Raw genomic sequence first — 20,000 nt, 5'->3', positions numbered from 1 at the left:
AAAAAAAAAACAAGCGAACAGCACGTCTCGTCTAATTTTGGCACGACGCACTCAGTGTGTATTAAAGCGCTCATATCATGGATTTGAAACGTGCCCGATTTTGTTTTTAAAGGTCTCCTACGACAGATTTACACGCATCCAAGATCAAAAACACTTTATCGCGCTCGTAATTTCAACTGCAGCGTTTTCCTTTTCCCCCCAGTGTCACAAACGACTCGTTAATTGATCCGTCCTAAATGATTCGTTCTAAACTCCTTCTCTCAGAGAGCATACGCTGCTGTGATTGGTCAGACGTCCCAGTCCGTTGTGACTGGTCTATCACTGTCAGCGTGTTTCAAAAAAGGAAACGCTCACAGAGGCGGGGCTTACTGTTACAAACCTACGTAAGTTAGTACAGGAAGTATCACTAACGAATCGTTTCAGCAGTTCAGAATCGATTCCTTCGTTTGGGAGTCGATAAATCCGTTTGTCGTGAGCTTTGTTTTTGGAAACTTTGCACAGTTTTTAACATTCACAAACAGCTACGTATAGAACACACTACGTGAAAGGTCATATTTGAAAAACCATAACAGGTGCATCAGGTTTGCATTTCTACGCTCCGTGGCAGTTTGGATTTTAACGCCAGAGCGGCGCTGTTACGCAATACTACGGTCTGAACTATCGCTCGCGTGCTGTTCATGTTCATGCTGAGACTACAGTATAGCGTGAATATTTTACTTTGATTTTTAACCCACCGTTAAGGTGGGTTTGACATTCAAATGGTTCCCACCCACGTTCATGAGGCTCCGCCCCCAGGATTGACAGAAATCACTGAAAGCAGTGGTTTAACTACACCAGGAGCGAGTACATCAGGTGTGAGTGCGAGTACACCAGGTGCGAGTGCACCAGGTGCGAGTGCGAGTACACCAGGTGCGAGTGCACCAGGTGCGAGTGCGAGTACACCAGGTGCGAGTGCACCAGGTGCGAGTGCGAGTACACCAGGTGCGAGTGCACCAGGTGCGAGTGCGAGTACACCAGGTGCGAGTGCACCAGGTGCGAGTGCGAGTACACCAGGTGCGAGTGCACCAGGTGCGAGTGCGAGTACACCAGGTGCGAGTGCACCAGGTGCGAGTGCGAGTACACCAGGTGCGAGTGCACCAGGTGCGAGTGCGAGTACACCAGGTGCGAGTGCACCAGGTGCGAGTGCGAGTACACCAGGTGCGAGTGCACCAGGTGTGAGTGCGAGTACACCAGGTGCGAGTGCACCAGGTGTGACTGCACCAGGTGTGAGTGCGAGTACACCAGATGCGAGTACTCCAGGTGCGAGTACGAGTACTCCAGGTGCGAGTACGAGTACTCCAGGTGCGAGTGCGAGTACACCAGGTGCAAGTACTCCAGGTGCGAGTACTCCAGGTGCAAGTACTCCAGGTGCGAGTACTCCAGGTGCAAGTACTCCAGGTGCGAGTACTCCAGGTGCGAGTACTCCAGGTGCGAGTACTCCAGGTGCGAGTACACCAGGTGCGAGTACACCAGGTGCGAGTGCGAGTACACCAGGTGCGAGTGCGAGTACACCAGGTGCGAGTACTCCAGGTGCAAGTGCGAGTACACCAGGTGCGAGTACACGAGGTGCGAGTACACCAGGTGTGAGTGCGAGTACTCCAGGTGCGAGTGCGAGTACACCAGGTGCGAGTACTCCAGGTGCGAGTGCAAGTACTCCGAGTGCGAGTACTCCAGGTGCGAGTACTCCAGGTGCGAGTACACCAAGTGCGAGTGCGAGTACTCCAGGTGCGAGTGCGAGTACTCCAGGTGCGAGTGCGAGTACTCCAGGTGCGAGTGCGAGTACTCCAGGTGCGAGTGCGAGTACTCCAGGTGCGAGTACTCCAGGTGCGAGTACACCAGGTGCGAGTACACCAAGTGCGAGTACTCCAGGTGCGAGTGCGAGTACTCCAGGTGCGAGTGCGAGTACTCCAGGTGCGAGTACTCCAGGTGCGAGTACACCAGGTGCGAGTACTCCAGGTGCGAGTACTCCAGGTGCGAGTACTCCAGGTGCGAGTACACCAGGTGCGAGTACTCCAGGTGCGAGTGCACCAGGTTCGCACTCCGTTATTGTGTAAGGAGGAATGTGTTTGTTTAGTGTTTATGGAAGGAGTCTCCAGTGTCAGAGGGGAGTTTTCAGAAAGGGTCAGGACAGAGGAGTTTACGCTCTCGTGTGTTTCGTGTGTCTGATTGATTAATAAAGTTTTGTTCGACTGAGTGAGGAGGATCAGCAGTTAAACGACAGAATGATGAATCAGCTTGTGGACGTCTGACTCTCCGTACACGGCTGCTCCGAGTTCAGCTGAGATCGGAAAAGATCCGTCAGTATTTGGGAGTTGGGAAAGAGGTGAAGGATGTGTAACTGATGTGTAGAATAATGTGAGACAGGAACGCTGCTGGGTTTTTGTTTCTGCAGACGGGGGGGGGGGGTTATGTTTTGGGTTTTTTTTCTCCCCCAAAGCTGGCGAGTTTATTAGATGCTGTTCCTCGTCCCCCGTTCGGATTACACATCACACAGAACACCACCGTACACCTCACACGCTCTACCGTACCCCTGTCCCAGCCGTCAATCAAAATCACATGCGTTTTTTAAGGACCGCGAGAGAGACGTCACTCTCCAAACAGCATCCGTTTCTCAGCGAGACTGGAACACACTTCCATTACAAATCATTTCATCATTCGGAGCGGCGATATAAACACGGGAGTGTGTGTGTGTGTGTGTGTGTGTGTGTGTGTGTGGACGTGTGGGTGATATAAACATGGGAGTGTGTGTGTGTGTGTGTGTGTGTGTGTGTGTGTGTGTGGACGCGTCGGTGATATAAACACGGGAGTGTGGGTGGACGCGTGTGTGTGCATTTTCCTAAATAAATAAATAAATAAATAAATAAATAAATAGGGCTCCTTTAAAAAAATCATGTTTATAGATGAACCAAAAATAATTACATTTTTTAAATAAAAAGAAAAGAAAAAAAGTTTCAATTTATTTGATTAGCCATCGCTGAATTTTTAACTACATTTTGAAATCATACACACACACACACACACACACACACACACACACACTATATAAAAAATTCCACCCACACACATCTTGCTGCTAAGTCTGAGTGCTATTAAACACAAAATATATTACCATCTGACAATTTTCTTTTAAAAAAAAATACAAGGGAAAAATTCTGTTTAGTTTTTTGGAATGTAGAAACCGCAAAACACTTCAAATGAAGAAGAAAAGAAACCTAAATTTATTTTATTAGCCAATCCCTCTGCTGCTAATTTACATAAAATGTTTTTTACAAAATGTCAAGCAAATTTTTTGAAAGAAATTAAAATAAGAATAATTCTAACCACGTACATCTTGCAGCTAGGTCTGTGTCCCCGCCTGCGCTGAACCCTTCGTCGCCCGCGCTGCCGCGTGGCCGCGTGCGTGTTTGGGGGTGAAATGAGTCAGAACTGCCTCCATTACTGCCTCCAAGAGTCCAGTTACAGGGCCAGGGAAGTGAGTGTGTGGTGAGAGCAGGGGGTGAACGGGTGCGTTACGTGAGTAATGAAGCTAACGGACAAGCTACAGCTAGAACGATCTAGAACAAGTTTAAATCTCACAACAGCACTGCCAACACGGCTAAACCGGCTGATACAAAACAGGCAACAGGGGTGTGTGTGTGTGTGTGTGTGTGTGTGTGTGTGTGTGTGTGTGTGTGTGTGTGTGAGAATCAACAGTTCAACTTCCTGCCAAAAACAACCTCGACCAATTCTCTGATGAGCCGAAACAAAACAAACCAAATGAATAAAACATTCTAGCACTTTAACAATGTGTGAGCTTGTTACCGTTACTTAACCAAGTTTACGCACTGGACTACGCACTATTTATACTTCTAGCCTGCCAAGAGAGGGTGACTGAATACCCACAGCTCTGACGATACAAACACTGCTCTGAATTTAGGTGTAAATATGGAAGAAAAAAACAAATAAATGAAATAAAATAAAATAAAAACAGTTTGGGCAGCTGATCATCATCACGACGGTGATGAAATCGGTCTGGATTTGAACCAGCGGTAAAGTAAACTCCAGCACGTCTGAGGCTTTGACTCATTGATGTATTTAAATAGCAGGTGAAGCATACAGAATTGAATGCATATTAAAGGGGCAGTCTGGAATATTTAAACATGTTTCTAGACCTGGAATAATTCTATCTTTTTAAATATACCAAAGCAGAATATATATATATATATATATATATATATATATATATATATATATATATATATATATATATAAATATATATATATATATATATAACTATGCATTTTCTTATTTTCTGTTTAAGAGTCTGTTTATATTTTTCTGGCCCTGAAATTAGCTCGGCCTCCAGGGTAAACCAAAAGTAAGGCCTTTTTTTCCTTCCTTCCTTCCTTACAAAAGAGAAGCTGTATTGCAAAAAAAACTCATTCGCAATATTACAATGCAGGCTAGTTTGTTTACTGTTTTAGTTCGTGTGTCTGTTTAGATTTTTCCGGCCCTGAAATTAGCTCCGCCTCTTGCCCTTTTGCTCCTTAAAAAGGCAAACGCCAAGAAAGACACCGGCTCAAAAGCAGAGGCGGGGTCACCCGGGAGGCCTGCTGAATTGCAATTCACCTCCCAGGCAGCAGAGGGACTCTAAATAAATATATTACACGCCGCTTCTTTAACATCTTTAAACCCTTTCAAAGCATCTTATCGATGAATAATCAGTGACGATGACTCAATTCTTTTCTTTCTTGACGATGTTTAAATGTTTTCACATTATGCACTGCTTATCATCTGCCACACCGTTCCTCTACTTTACTTTAACCGTATGAGAACGTGTCATTCCTACACAGCCCCGATGAAAAGAGAGAGCGCGGAGATACGAGACGAGACGAGAGCATCTCAAACAGGATCCCTGGGTAAAGACCTTAAAGCGGCTTTAAGGTTGTCTGGTTCGGAGGGATAATGAGGAATTTATATTCGTGTGTTCAGGAACTTCACCGCCTCATTCATCACTCTTACAGGTCAAGACACCCGCACGCTGATCCTTTTTATTCATGGAAGAAAAAAAAATTCCAGAGTTTAAAAAGAACAAAAAAAAACAACACAAAACAAAAAAGTTTCAAGTGGAAGCTACAGCAAGTACCCCTCAGTCCCGAAACCCACAGCGACATGAGTAACCTATGTGTGTTCACGCACGTGGCCTACTAGACACGTTCTTAATAACGTTAGTGCGTCGATTTGAAACGTAGCGTTAGCTAGCTACATCGGTTAGCTTGGACGGAATGGGATTTTGTTTCACTCAGCTTTAAGCGAAGTATGTTTTACAGCCTTCACCGCATTCGAATCCCTCGTAGTCACTGACTGATAGCGGCCGACTTGTCGAGAACATCGCCCCCCCACCCGGTCCGTGACCTCCTCTTGCTCGGTTTTTATCAGCTTATTTGTATTGTACTTCACTGCCGTACTTGCTCTTCTTGATATTTCCACACAGCACAGTTTGCAGTCTGCTTTGCTTTGATTGCAATCATCGTGTTCATCAGTGTGGCGACGTGACACTACGGTTGTGTCACATGGTATCGGATGTCGTTATTTACGCATTTCAGTGAATCAGCATGGGATCAGTACCGACGCGGCCCTCGTATATCGTGATGTCGGGCCTCAGATAAGGACGGCGACTACGTCATCCTTACAACGTGTTCGAGAACCCACGAGTGGAAGCGTATCGAGAGAGGAAAGAATACCACGGGCCACGACGGCAGAAGGACGCGACGACGGCCGTCCGTTATCAAGGGTAGTGACGGGTACGTTCTGTCTTTCTCTTCGTCGTCACTGCAGACTCACCTCTCCTTCTCAGAGTGCAGAGGCAGACCATTTTTATTTACTTCTACAGGATTGGACCAAGTTCACTGAAGAATACTGGGGACAGGTACAAATAACCATGGGAATGGACAGGAATGGACAGGGATGGTAAATGGCTCAAACATCCCTCCGTACCATATATAATATGAATAAAATTTCCATCCGCATGACTTTCGCCTGCTATTAAGGACATGCAGATTACGGTCATTCAGCTTCATTCCTTCATTCAGCCCGGTCCAGTCTTCTCTACCCCCAACCACAGTCCAGGTCCTGCTGGGGGATCCCCAAACACACGGCTGTCCAAGTCTCGACACGTTTCCTGTACTGACTTGGACTCGTCTCAGACTCATTGGCATTTTGACTCGGACGTCTCGTTCTTGGTCACTGGTTTCACTGAATATGGTTTTGGTCCCGTCTGAGAGTTTAAATTTAAACATTATTTTAAAAAAAATTAAATAACGTTCATGCGGTCTTTTCTTAGCGCATGCACAAAACAATTCCTGCTTGGAGAAAACAGCTGGAAACCACTGGCTGAAAGCACAGATGAAGCCAACTACGTTGCCGTAAGGCAACTCGCACTAGGCCCGGTTGCCTCGTACCGAGCCCAAGCACAATTGTCGCCCCTCCCCCGCTGGCCTCCACTCATACTGCGCTTAACGTTAACGTAGTGTGTGTGAGTGAGAGAGATAGAGAGAGAGACTCCCTGTCTGTCACTTCCTGTCCTCATCAGCGGCTGTAGTAAAGGTCTTGCACGAGTTTCTGGAAGGTCGCGAGTTTAAATCCCAGTAGTGTCCTTGAGCAAAACCCTGAACCCTAGTCTCTAACCCTCTCTTTTCTCTCTCCATCTTCTCACATCTTCCTTTATGTTGTTTTTTCATGTTTACATTTTTATACATTGTTGTAAGTTAATTAATAAGAGTTCTACATTCCTGTAAAGCTTTGGCGATACTGTACATGTATATGGTCATGCTAATAAAGCTTGCTGAATTGAACTGAGAGATCTTGGTGTGCTTGGTCTTACAGAAAGTCAAGCATCGCCCGTAGCACAGAGGATCCAGTGTTGGTATGTGGGTAAGGTTAAATGTGTGTGTGTGTGTGTGTGTGTGGATATGAGCACGTGTAAATGATTGGGTGTGTGTAAAAAGACAGACCTTGATCTGACAGGAAGTCCAGCATGGTCTGTAAGAGGAAGGAGAGGTGGCGGACGCTGAGGGCGGGGTTCCCCATGCGCCGGGACGCGTACACCAGTTCATGCAGCAAACGCATCTGTACAGCCGCCCAGCCACGGTGAGTTCCTACACACACACACACACACACACACACAGAAAGAAAATGATTGAGATAGACAGAAAGACAAAGAGAGGAAGACAGACATGAAACCAAATTACAGATTCTCCTATTATTATTATTGTTATTATTACTATGACCACTTCTGTTGTTATTATTCTTTATGGCTGATATTAGTATTAATGATATTCGACGTTTTTGTCCTTACTGTGCTCCTAAGCCACTGGTAATAATGCACTATATACAGTACAGTCATGTCAGAAAGCTACCCGTGTTGTGTTAATAGGCCGTGTGCGAACACAGTATCGTGTGTGTAGTGTGTGTGTGTGTGGGGGGGGGGGGGGGGGGGGGGTTGAATCTGCCATCGTTCGACACCATCTGACTCTCACACATGATCATCTGCTCAGCATTAGTGCACATCCCGCCTACGCTGCTGCAGCTTATTAATACACTTCTGAATGTGTTCCAGTTAACGCTGCTAAAAATAACTCAAAGCCACTCTGATCTCTGGAAAAAACACTCAGTCATATTCAGATTAGATCGTGTATCTACACCTGATCAAATAAATATGGAAATATTTCTTCATTAAGAAATCCAAGCGATACAACACAGAGCATCTTTCTGTACATATTAAGGTGTGGATTCTGGACCCGTCAGCCACAGTGAAGGAGGCGTGGCCTCTGGACCCGTCAGCCCCAGTGAAGGAGGCGTGGCCCCTGGACCCGTCAGTCCCAGTGAAGGAGGCGTGGCCCCTGGACCCGTCAGTCCCAGTGAAGGAGGCGTGGCCCCTGGACCCGTCAGCCCCAGTGAAGGAGGCGTGGCCCCTGGACCCGTCAGCCCCAGTGAAGGAGGCGTGGCCCCTGGACCCGTCAGTCCCAGTGAAGGAGGCGTGGCCCGTGGACCCGTCAGTCCCAGTGAAGGAGGCGTGGCCCCTGGACCCGTCAGCCCCAGTGAAGGAGGCGTGGCCCCTGGACCCGTCAGCCCCAGTGAAGGAGGCGTGGCCTCAGACCCGTCAGTCTTAGTAAAGCAGGCATGGCCCTTAACCAGTCAGCCCCAGTGAAGGAGGCGTGGCCCGTGGACCAGTCAGCCACAGTGAAGGAGGCGTGGCCCCTGGACCCGTCAGTCCCAGTGAAGGAGGCGTGGCCCCTGGACCCGTCAGCCCCAGTGAAGGAGGCGTGGCCCCTGGACCCGTCAGCCCCAGTGAAGGAGGCATGGCCCCTGGACCCGTCAGCCCCAGTGAAGGAGGCGTGGCCCCTGGACCCGTCAGTCCCAGTGAAGGAGGCGTGGCCCGTGGACCCGTCAGTCCCAGTGAAGGAGGCGTGGCCCCTGGACCCGTCAGCCCCAGTGAAGGAGGCGTGGCCCCTGGACCCGTCAGCCCCAGTGAAGGAGGCGTGGCCTCAGACCCGTCAGTCTTAGTAAAGCAGGCATGGCCCTTAACCAGTCAGCCCCAGTAAAGGAGGCGTGGCCCGTGGACCAGTCAGCCCCAGTGAAGGAGGCGTGGCCTCAGACCCGTCAGTCTTAGTAAAGGAGGCATGGCCCCTGAACCAGTCAGCCCCAGTGAAGGAGGCGTGGCCACTGAACCAGTCAGACCCAGTGAAGGAGGCGTGGCCCCTGGACCCGTCAGTCTTAGTAAAGGAGGCATGGCCCCTGAACCAGTCAGCCCCAGTGAAGGAGGCGTGGCCTCTGGACCCGTCAGTCTCAGTAAAGGAGGCATGGCCTCTGAACCAGTCAGCCCCAGTGAAGGAGGCGTGGCCTCTGGACCTGTCAGTCCCAGTGAAGGAGGCGTGAGCTGTGTATCTCTCGGTCCCCTCTTGCAGTTAGAAAGCCTTCAAACACTGTTAGATATTTCTCTTTCTCACTTACTTAATACAGCTAATAAGCACAACAGAAACAAAGATAGACTACAAGTTTATTTTTTAGGGTTTGGTCAGGTGATTAGTAGTAATCATTTGAAGACAGACAGCGACTCAGCTGTTTGGACAGCCAAAGCCAAAGTTTACTCCACCCCAATCCAGTCTAGCCAGGATCTTCTTTTTAGGTCTGTTTCAAACTTGCGCCTTTTCCCGGACCCGAGGCCATTTGAACCCTGGGTTTGGTACGACTGGTGAAGTGCGAATTATGTTTTCAAGCCTGCGGAGTGGTCCAGAGCTCTGATCCCTGGTCTTCTTGAATACAGGGGTCTGTCCACATTAGGTGTGCGGGAGCCACCCATCCTCAGGGCCACGTGCCAAGTAACGTAATCGATTCAACTAGTCACGTTACTTCCTGTTTCTACTTTTGTGATGACTGACGGATATATAAAACTAGTCCTTCATAGCAACAGCAAACATTTTCAAAACTGCAGGCGCAAAAGTAAAATACGGAACTGCGCAATCGATCCTGTAAGGAAATCTTCCGCGCGAATACAAACCTGCCATCGAGCCCAGAAGCGTTCTGTGTGAAAACGTCCGTAATCTAAAGATCGTTCTCTCTACATTTCCTACGCTCCCGTCTTTAGCTTCCATCCTTTCTATTTTATGTCCTCTCTCTCTCTCTCTCTCTCTCTCTCTCTCTCCTCCTCCAGTACAAGTCAAATGTCTCCATCTGTATGTTCTGGTGTGTGGTGCGCTGTTACAGGATGCTGATACACAAGCTCAATCTCATTAGCTTCAGTACGAGCATAAAGCCATAAATTTGGAGCTGCTAAGCTATCGCGCCAAACCATATGGATCTTCAAGAGACACCCATCATCCAGACCAAAGCATAAACTCGTACATTCATGCCACCTGCTCTCAAATCTCTTGTCCTTCCTTGTACAAATGAACAAAATACAAAGCAAAAAATAAATAAATAAACAAACAATCACACACACTCCTTCGTCCCTAATTCCTTCTCTCCGTCACACAGATACACGCCTAAAAACTGCAACATGTAGGCTGAGCAGGCATTTTCATCCTTCAGTGTCAAAGCCATCTGGGCTCCTATTTTTTAAAAAAACTGGCTCCCTCCGTCCACCCGCTGTGATGGTAGACTAAACTCGGTTCCAAACGCTTAAGCGCTAAAATGACAAAATGCCGGATCGATACAGCGAAGGGGAAGAAAAGGGTCGATATAGGGAAGGCGCTGAAGTTTTGGCCGCCAAATACACACAAAAAAAAAAAAAAAAAAAAAAAAAAAAAAAACAGGGCAGGTTGCCAACAATTTCACAAACTTGACGAAAAATGCAGAAAAATCTGTAACTATGGCAACAGATTAGCCGGAACAACTGAAAGAACCTAGTGTAAGTGACCAAAAAAAAAAAAACCCCAAAGCACGGGCAGACTAAATCAAAGTGATCGCAAATGTTGAAAGCATGTCAACTGTAAAAAAATAAACACGGGGAAAAAAAGCAATGGGCCGAGAATCTCGAAAACACTCGTGTTGCGCGATGCTAAATATTTCTGCAGATTTTCGAGGAAACGCTTCAGTACGTCGGGGTTTTTAAATCGGACCGCGTCATTAAAACCTTTATACGCAATTACAGAGAGCTTTAATTAATTTCGACAGCGGCGGGCGGACCTCGTTAGACCCGAGCTGCGAAAACGTTATTTAAAACTCGAGTGTTTCTCGCACGGGGTGTCTTTCCTTTTTTTTTTTTTTTTTTTTTTTTTTTTTAAAAAACTGTCTAGCTCTCTGTCACTCTGTCTAACTGAGTAATTGAAGTCTGGAGAAATCCCAGGGCAATTAAAAACCCATTTACTCCTCTATTTGTCCTTGTGGTTCTCAAGTGACTAAACCGAGAGAGAGAGAGAGAGAGAGAGAGAGAGAGAGAGAGAGAGACGGACAAGGATAAGAACCATGGGCTACACTTGATTCCACGAAGCTCACGACTAATATCAACTCTGATGTCACATGGTGATCCCGGAAGGCTTTTAACGGGGGAAACTGATCGAACCTGACCTAACCAGAGCTTTACACGGAAGGTCTGATTAAACGTAAACCACAAGCATTTCTCTCTGAGAATAAATGCTACATACATTTAAAAAAAAAATAAATAAATAAAAAATAGAAATCAGCTCCGTCTCAGACAGCGAATTTCTAGACTATAAGATGCACCTCTCCTGAATTCTGCCTACTAAGAACAAAAAAAAGACAAAAGATTAAAACAATAATAGTCTGCTTAATAGTCTTAAACACATGCAAAGACATGCAGTAAAGCAAAACTGCCTTAAGAATCCATCCATCCATCCATCCATCCAAACTCTGTACCTCTGATCCTACACAGGGTCGCAGGGAATCTGGAGCATATCCCAGGGGACTCGGGGACACGAAGTGGGAGACACCCTGGAAGGGGTGCCAACTCATCACAGGGCACAGTCACACACACACCCCCTGTGGGCAACTTGGAAATACCAAATCAGCCTACAACGGGTGTCTTTAGGCTGAGGGAGGAAACCGAGGTACCTGGTGGAAACCCCCGAAGCACAGGGAGACTCCACGCACACACACACAGGGCGGCGGCGAGAATCGAACCCCCAACCCCGGAGGCGTGAAGCAAACGCGCTAACCAAAGAGCAGCAGATCACTAAACAAACTCAGCATATGATGTGATCCCAAAATGCATCGGTAGTCTCATGTACACTTTATGCAGCTTTATAAAGACAGCGGTTGGTAAGTTTTATCTAATCGTCTCGCTTAGAGAACGTGCTGCAGTTCGTCTGGAGACTTGATCACATCAGTGGGTGTTTGTTTCCAAAATTCCAAAGCGCGTTCTTTTATAATGGGGCACGCGACCGAATGGACCCCGAGGAGGATTATCTCGCCGACGTCTTGGTTTCATCCGACTGCCGAAGCCATGGTCCGCAAAGAGCTTACAAAGCGTGTAACGCATCTCGATGCCGAAAGGTATCGTCCTGGAAACGGTTTCCAAAACGTTAGATGTACCACGGGACGAGCGGAGAAGAAAAAAAAAAACAGTGACGCTACGGGGAACTACCAGGACGTCCCCTCCGAAAGCGATGAAAGGACGTGATCGGAGAACTCGTCATCAGAGAGGCTGCCAAGAGACCTGCAGCAACATTTAAAGAGCTGCAGGAATATCTGGCAAGTACTGGCCACTCTCTGCATGCGACCTCTCACATTCTTTACACGTTTGGACTAGGTGGCTACACGGAAGCCCGTCCTTAACCAAAACGGAAAGATCCAAGCCCAGCTAAATCACCCCAGACCATGTGGGAAATGAGAAAGGTAGAACTTTTTGGGAATAAATCTAAAAAAAAAACAAAAACAAGACACCAGACCTACAGTAAAGCATGGTGGTGGCAGCATCATAAGCGGGTACTGGGGGACTAGTCACGATTGAGGGAATGATTGACAGCTCCAAATACCAAACTATTCACGGCCCAGTCGGCGCTCATATCCCTTACGATCTGTCTTTATTGATCGTGTACATTACAGCACAGTGAAATTCTTTTCTTCGCATACCCCAGCATGTCAGGAAGCTGAGGTCAGAGCGCCCCCGGAGCACAGAGGGTTAGCAGGCTTGCTCAAGGGCAAGTCGTAGCTTATCAGTGCTGGGGCTTGAAACCCTGACCTTCCGATCAGTAACCCAGTAACCTCCAAGCCACCCCTGCCCACCGAATTTAAGAGTTCGTTAAGGGGTGTGCATACTTATGCAACCAGGTTTTTTATTATTATTTTCCCTGAAATGCTATTTGTAGAAACTTGTGCAGACGTGTAGTCTTTTATATCCGCTGTAAAAAGCAATAACGTATACGAACTACAGACCATATTGGAACAACAATACCGGTTTAAAAAGAGAAAGAAAACGGAAAAGCAATACCGGAGCGCTGAGGGATTAAAAGCGAGCTTCCCACTCAAAATGGATCTAAACGTGTGGCTTACTGTAGGCAAACACCGAGATCAATATTCAACCTAAACAACTTTGGCTGAGATTTTAAGTGCCTCAGGGAGACAGCCTTCAGACAGAATGCATAAACGTGTCTAACAAAACACAGAGTCCCATTAGGAAACACAAACACACACTGAGGATCAGAAGCATAATACCCACGACCCTGAATTCTGAGGCTAAGCGTACAGTCTGCGTCGATCGTTCACCTGTTCTGTGAAATGCGGGAAATAAATGCGTTTCTCTCACACGTAACGATACCGTCACTGTTCGGTCATCACCTCTCGACTTGATTAGCGTAAATCCCTGCTCGACGGCCCGCGTGCTTTCACTATAAAAGAGCCGATGAGGATCCGAAACACGGAGGCGTCCGCTCTTTAGTCGTCCAGATTATATTACGCCCCCCCATCCTGCATTATATATCTTTAGAAATCAACACGTGAACTTAAAATGGCTTCCTAGAAGAGTTCTGAAAGGTCTAACTTCTTGGCTATTCTCCACTTCGGTTAAGGGTTTCCTGCATTACCCACAATGCCATTCTATCTTCCGATAGTGGTCCAAATGGATTTCCCGACTTCCAACCTACAGTGCGATGCAGCGGCGCTTTATTGTTTCGCTTTATCGTCCGGCCCTCGTCCCCTCACCCATACGCTGCTAATACCACAGTCGCCGGCACCGCGCTCGGCATCTCGTAGACCTCTAACCAGTCCTTACGAGATCTCGAAGGTTGGCGTTTTTGCCGATTGTTGCGGCCAAAGATGCTCGATTTTTTTTTCTAAATTTACCGTGCTATTTGCGATGTTTTTTTGAGCTTTATTTGCGGAAAATACTCGAATCTGCGAAGTCGCGATCGCGCGATATTATTTCGCGGTGATGTCTGCTGGTAAACGAGACCTTTTAGCAGTACTACTGCTCGAAGCACGTGAAACGAAGACGGCTTTGGCTGAACGCGCGCCGTGACGACGTCACGCGCCATGTCTCCTGTGGGAAAATCTGCGGTCATTTAGAAAAATTGCAAGCTCCCGCGAATACTGCGGAGTTTCTTCGATTTTGCGTTCGCAGAACTAGCCGAGCCGAGTCTCGTCGCGTTCTGGGACTCGCGTTCCGTGTCCGGCTTCGGCTCCAACGTCTCCACTACTTCTACGCTGAATTCCTCGTTAACATGACGTCGGACGTCGCTGGAAAACCAACAACACCGTCCTCCTGCCAGATTAGCATGGCCCCACCTCTAACTTCTCACAGGAATAACGGAAATGCAGCACCGGCCAACAAATCAGCGCCAGAATCACTGCTCGTGTCATAAATATTTAAATAACGACACGATTCAGAGTGGAACTCTCCTTCAAAGGGGCAGACTCGTTTGACGATGTTAAGAGAAGCTGTGCACGTTGTGTGCTTCTGCTCCTCTGTTCTTCAGCTATTATTTCTGCTCAGCTCTTTTGAGTAAAGCTGCTTTCCCCAGGATGTGGCGGAATCCGTCAGGAAACACATCGATATTCCTTTCTGATGTGCCGTGGGTGGAGATTACCGTTTTCTTCACCCCCATAACCAGGAAACTCACTGAGACACGAATGACGCTCATAAAGGATCGCCGGAGGTTGTTCTTCTTCACGGAGGTCTCCCTGTTTACTCGGTATGAGACCTGAAAACAGAGCATGCTGGAGAGAAACTGAAAAGATCCAGAAATAAAGATGCGTTCTCGCTCTAACACGGTGGTCCAGACTACAAAGTGTACCGAACCCCAGATCTCCTCCGATTGGCCGATTCACGGTTAGGTAAAAAGTACGCTGTATAAAATCCACACCTCTGGTGAACTTCTTCACCCGAGCGTACGCATCACACGCCGCCATGTTTCGATGGACGCCGTCCGATGGCGAGGGGTGCGTTTTTAACGGACGTTCTTGTGAAAGCGGCCTGCCAGGCAAATAAATATATATATAAATGTAAAAATAAACATGTGCGTGTGTATACGAAGAATGCGGAAGAAGAGAGGATTTCGGAGGAAACGAGTCCTCCATCCTTGATCCTCCGGCACGTACAAAACAGCTTCCGGATGAAACCAAGGACGACGCAGAGACACCTTGGTTGTCCCTACACATGCCAACCCTTTCATGAATAACAGACTGGTAGCGTATGACTAATATTACAAATAAAATCAAAGTGCCCATTTTAGCCTTGATAAATCTCTGGCTTCGGACTTTGGGGATTATGTGAAAAAAAAAAAATAAATAAATAAAAGTAAAAGGATAATGATGTCTTCCTAGGGGGTAAAAAAATAATAAACAATTTTCAGGATAAGTGCTGTTGTACAATCACTTTTTGACTTTCATAGCCTTGTGACTGTAATTAATGGCGCAGGAGGAGTCCGTTCTGAGCATGCGATGCCTGGGGAGTACTGGCCCTGTTCTTGCTTCCCTTGAAACCACTGTCTCGATGAATTCATAACGACTTTTCATTAAACGTTTACTACTGGAACTCGACCGACGTCGGTCTGTTATCCCTCAATCAACATCAACTGTACTTAAACATCCATTATACTTCATTTAACATCCGTCAAATCCATTAAATACCCCTTCTACTCATTCAGCATCTATTATACTGTATATACCATTCAACACCCGTTCTACCTTTTAACAACCGTTACGCTCACTTACCCTCCATTACAATTCATTCAGATTTCATTCGACCTCCTCCACCATCTATTAAACCTCACCCTGCATCTGCTATACCTCATTCAACACTGATTACACCTCATACACAACTGTTACACCGAGAACAACATTCATTACATATCATTCAACACCTATACACCTCCTCCCGCAAACATTAAACATCACACATCTATACACCTCACCCGGCATCCATTATACCTCACACAACATCTATACACCTCATTCCACATCTATAGTACCTTATTCCACATTCCACAGCTGTACTACCTCTTTCCATATCTATAGTACCTCATCCCAACATCTATAGTACCTCATTCCACATAAATAGTACCTCATTCCACATCTATAGTACCTCTTTCCACATCTATAGTACCTCATTCCAACATCTATAGTACCTCATTCCACATAAATAGTACCTCATTCCACATTCCACAGCTGTACTACCTCATTCCACATCTATAGTACCTCATCCCACATCTATAGTACCTCATCCCTACATCTATAGTACCTCATTCCACATCTATAGTACCTCATCCCACATCTATAGTACCTCATCCCTACATCTATAGTACCTCATTCCACATCTATAGTACCTCTTTCCACATCTATAGTACCTCATTCCAACATCTATAGTACCTCATTCCACATAAATAGTACCTCATTCCACATTCCACAGCTGTACTACCTCATTCCACATCTATAGTACCTCATCCCACATCTATAGTACCTCATCCCTACATCTATAGTACCTCATTCCACATCTATAGTACCTCATCCCACATCTATAGTACCTCATTCCACATCTATAGTACCTCATTCCACATCTATAGTACCTCATCCCACATCTATAGTACCTCATCCCTACATCTATAGTACCTCATTCCACATCTATAGTACCTCATCCCACATCTATAGTACCTCATCCCTACATCTATAGTACCTCATCCCTACATCTATACCTCATTCCACATCTATAGTACCTCATCCCACATCTATAGTACCTCATCCCTACATCTATAGTACCTCATTCCACATCTATAGTACCTCATCCCAACATCTATAGTACCTCATTCCACATAAATAGTACCTCATTCCACATCTATAGTACCTCATTCCACATTCCACAGCTGTACTACCTCATTCCACATCTATAGTACCTCATCCCAACATCTATAGTACCTCATTCCACATAAATAGTACCTCATTCCACATCTATAGTACCTCATTCCACATTCCACAGCTGTACTACCTCTTTCCACATCTATAGTACCTCATTCCACATCTATAGTACCTCTTTCCACATCTATAGTACCTCATTCCAACATCTATAGTACCTCATTCCACATAAATAGTACCTCATTCCACATTCCACAGCTGTACTACCTCATTCCACATCTATAGTACCTCATCCCACATCTATAGTACCTCATCCCTACATCTATAGTACCTCATTCCACATCTATAGTACCTCATCCCACATCTATAGTACCTCATTCCACATCTATAGTACCTCATTCCACATCTATAGTACCTCATCCCACATCTATAGTACCTCATCCCTACATCTATAGTACCTCATTCCACATCTATAGTACCTCATCCCACATCTATAGTACCTCATCCCTACATCTATAGTACCTCATCCCTACATCTATAGTACCTCATTCCACATCTATAGTACCTCATTCCACATCTATAGTACCTCATTCCACATCTATAGTACCTCATCCCAACATCTATAGTACCTCATCCCAACATCTATAGTACCTCATCCCAACATCTATAGTACCTCATTCCACATCTATAGTACCTCATTCCACATCTATAGTACCTCATTCCAACATCTATAGTACCTCATCCCAACATCTATAGTACCTCATTCCACATCTATAGTACCTCATTCCACATCCATAGTACCTCAACCCAACATCTATAGTACCTCATCCCACATCTATAGTACCTCATCCCACATCTATAGTACCTCATCCCACATCTATAGTACCTCATCCCACATCTATAGTACCTCATCCCACATCTATAGTACCTCATCCCAACATCTATAGTACCTCATCCCACATCTATAGTACCTCATCCCACATCTATAGTACCTCATTCCACATCTATAGTACCTCATCCCAACATCTATAGTACCTCATCCCAACATCTATAGTACCTCATTCCACATCTATAGTACCTCATTCCACATCTATAGTACCTCATCCCAACATCTATAGTACCTCATCCCAACATCTATAGTACCTCATCCCACATCTATAGTACCTCATCCCACATCTATAGTACCTCATTCCACATCTATAGTACCTCATTCCACATCTATAGTACCTCATTCCACATCTATAGTACCTCAACCCAACATCTATAGTACCTCATCCCACATCTATAGTACCTCATCCCACATCTATAGTACCTCATCCCAACATCTATAGTACCTCATCCCACATCTATAGTACCTCATCCCACATCTATAGTACCTCATTCCACATCTATAGTACCTCATCCCACATCTATAGTACCTCATTCCACATCTATAGTACCTCATCCCAACATCTATAGTACCTCATCCCAACATCTATAGTACCTCATTCCACATCTATAGTACCTCATCCCACATCTATAGTACCTCATCCCACATCTATAGTACCTCATCCCACATCTATAGTACCTCATCCCACATCTATAGTACCTCATCCCAACATCTATAGTACCTCATTCCACATCTATAGTACCTCATTCCAACATCTATAGTACCTCATCCCAACATCTATAGTACCTCGTTCCACATCTATAGTACCTCATCCCACATCTATAGTACCTCATTCCAACATCTATAGTACCTCGTTCCACATCTATAGTACCTCATTCCACATCTATAGTACCTCATTCCAACATCTATAGTACCTCATCCCAACATCTATAGTACCTCGTTCCACATCTATAGTACCTCATCCCACATCTATAGTACCTCATTCCAACATCTATAGTACCTCATCCCAACATCTATAGTACCTCATTCCACATCTATAGTACCTCATTCCACATCTATAGTACCTCATTCCACATAAATAGTACCTCATCCCACATCTATAGTACCTCATTCCAACATCTATAGTACCTCATTCCAACATCTATAGTACCTCATCCCAACATCTATAGTACCTCATTCCACATCTATAGTACCTCATTCCACATCTATAGTACCTCATTCCACATAAATAGTACCTCATTCCACATTCCACAGCTGTACTACCTCATTCCACATCTATAGTACCTCATCCCACATCTATAGTACCTCATCCCACATCTATAGTACCTCATCCCTACATCTATAGTACCTCATTCCACATCTATAGTACCTCATCCCACATCTATAGTACCTCATTCCACATCTATAGTACCTCATCCCACATCTATAGTACCTCATCCCACATCTATAGTACCTCATTCCACATCTATAGTACCTCATCCCACATCTATAGTACCTCATCCCTACATCTATAGTACCTCATCCCTACATCTATAGTACCTCATTCCACATCTATGGTACCTCTTTCCACATCTATAGTACCTCATCCCAACATCTATAGTACCTCATCCCAACATCTATAGTACCTCATTCCACATCTATAGTACCTCATCCCAACATCTATAGTACCTCATCCCAACATCTATAGTACCTCATTCCACATCTATAGTACCTCATCCCAACATCTATAGTACCTCATCCCAACATCTATAGTACCTCATCCCAACATCTATAGTACCTCATTCCACATCTATAGTACCTCATTCCACATCTATAGTACCTCATTCCACATCTATAGTACCTCATTCCAACATCTATAGTACCTCATTCCACATCTATAGTACCTCATTCCACATCTATAGTACCTCATCCCACATCTATAGTACCTCATCCCACATCTATAGTACCTCATCCCACATCTATAGTACCTCATCCCACATCTATAGTACCTCATTTTGCATAAATTACCTCATTCTCTCTTTCAGCTTCTATTATCATTCATTCAACATATATTATATCTCATTTAACATCCATCACATCCATTTTCTTCAGTCTACAACGTTACAAAGGTTTATTTCAAATCCTCCTGCTTTGCTAATCCCAGGACGCCATGTCTGATCAGCTACATTGTTTAACAGGAAGGATTCTGTAAGACGGGTCGATGTGTGTAGGACTGCGTGAGGGTGTGGTACCTTTGCTGAAGTCTTTAGGGTCGAGAGAGAGACTGTAGCCGGGCAGCGTCTCCAGCAG

General features: G+C 45.7%; 1 protein-coding gene across 2 annotated transcripts in view; it reads right to left on the bottom strand.

Annotated features, from left to right (window-relative positions):
• The window catches only part of trappc9 (trafficking protein particle complex subunit 9), a 246,251-nt gene that overhangs the window by 210,946 nt on the left and 15,305 nt on the right, over positions 1-20,000 (bottom strand). For both annotated transcript variants that reach the window (XM_053685549.1, XM_053685550.1), the window contains 2 exons: positions 19,943-20,000; positions 7,033-7,176 (listed from right to left, as the gene is read on the bottom strand). The exon at positions 19,943-20,000 is cut by the window's right edge and continues 159 nt beyond it. In XM_053685549.1, the coding sequence (XP_053541524.1) occupies positions 7,033-7,176; positions 19,943-20,000 (202 nt within the window). The remainder of the gene's footprint in view (positions 1-7,032; positions 7,177-19,942) is intronic.

The sequence above is a fragment of the Ictalurus punctatus genome, chromosome 14 (assembly GCF_001660625.3).
Source record: "Ictalurus punctatus breed USDA103 chromosome 14, Coco_2.0, whole genome shotgun sequence".
NCBI classification, from domain to species: domain Eukaryota; kingdom Metazoa; phylum Chordata; class Actinopteri; order Siluriformes; family Ictaluridae; genus Ictalurus; species Ictalurus punctatus.
The sequence above is the reverse complement of the archived record's forward strand: the minus strand, read 5'-3'. Positions and strand labels throughout refer to the sequence as shown.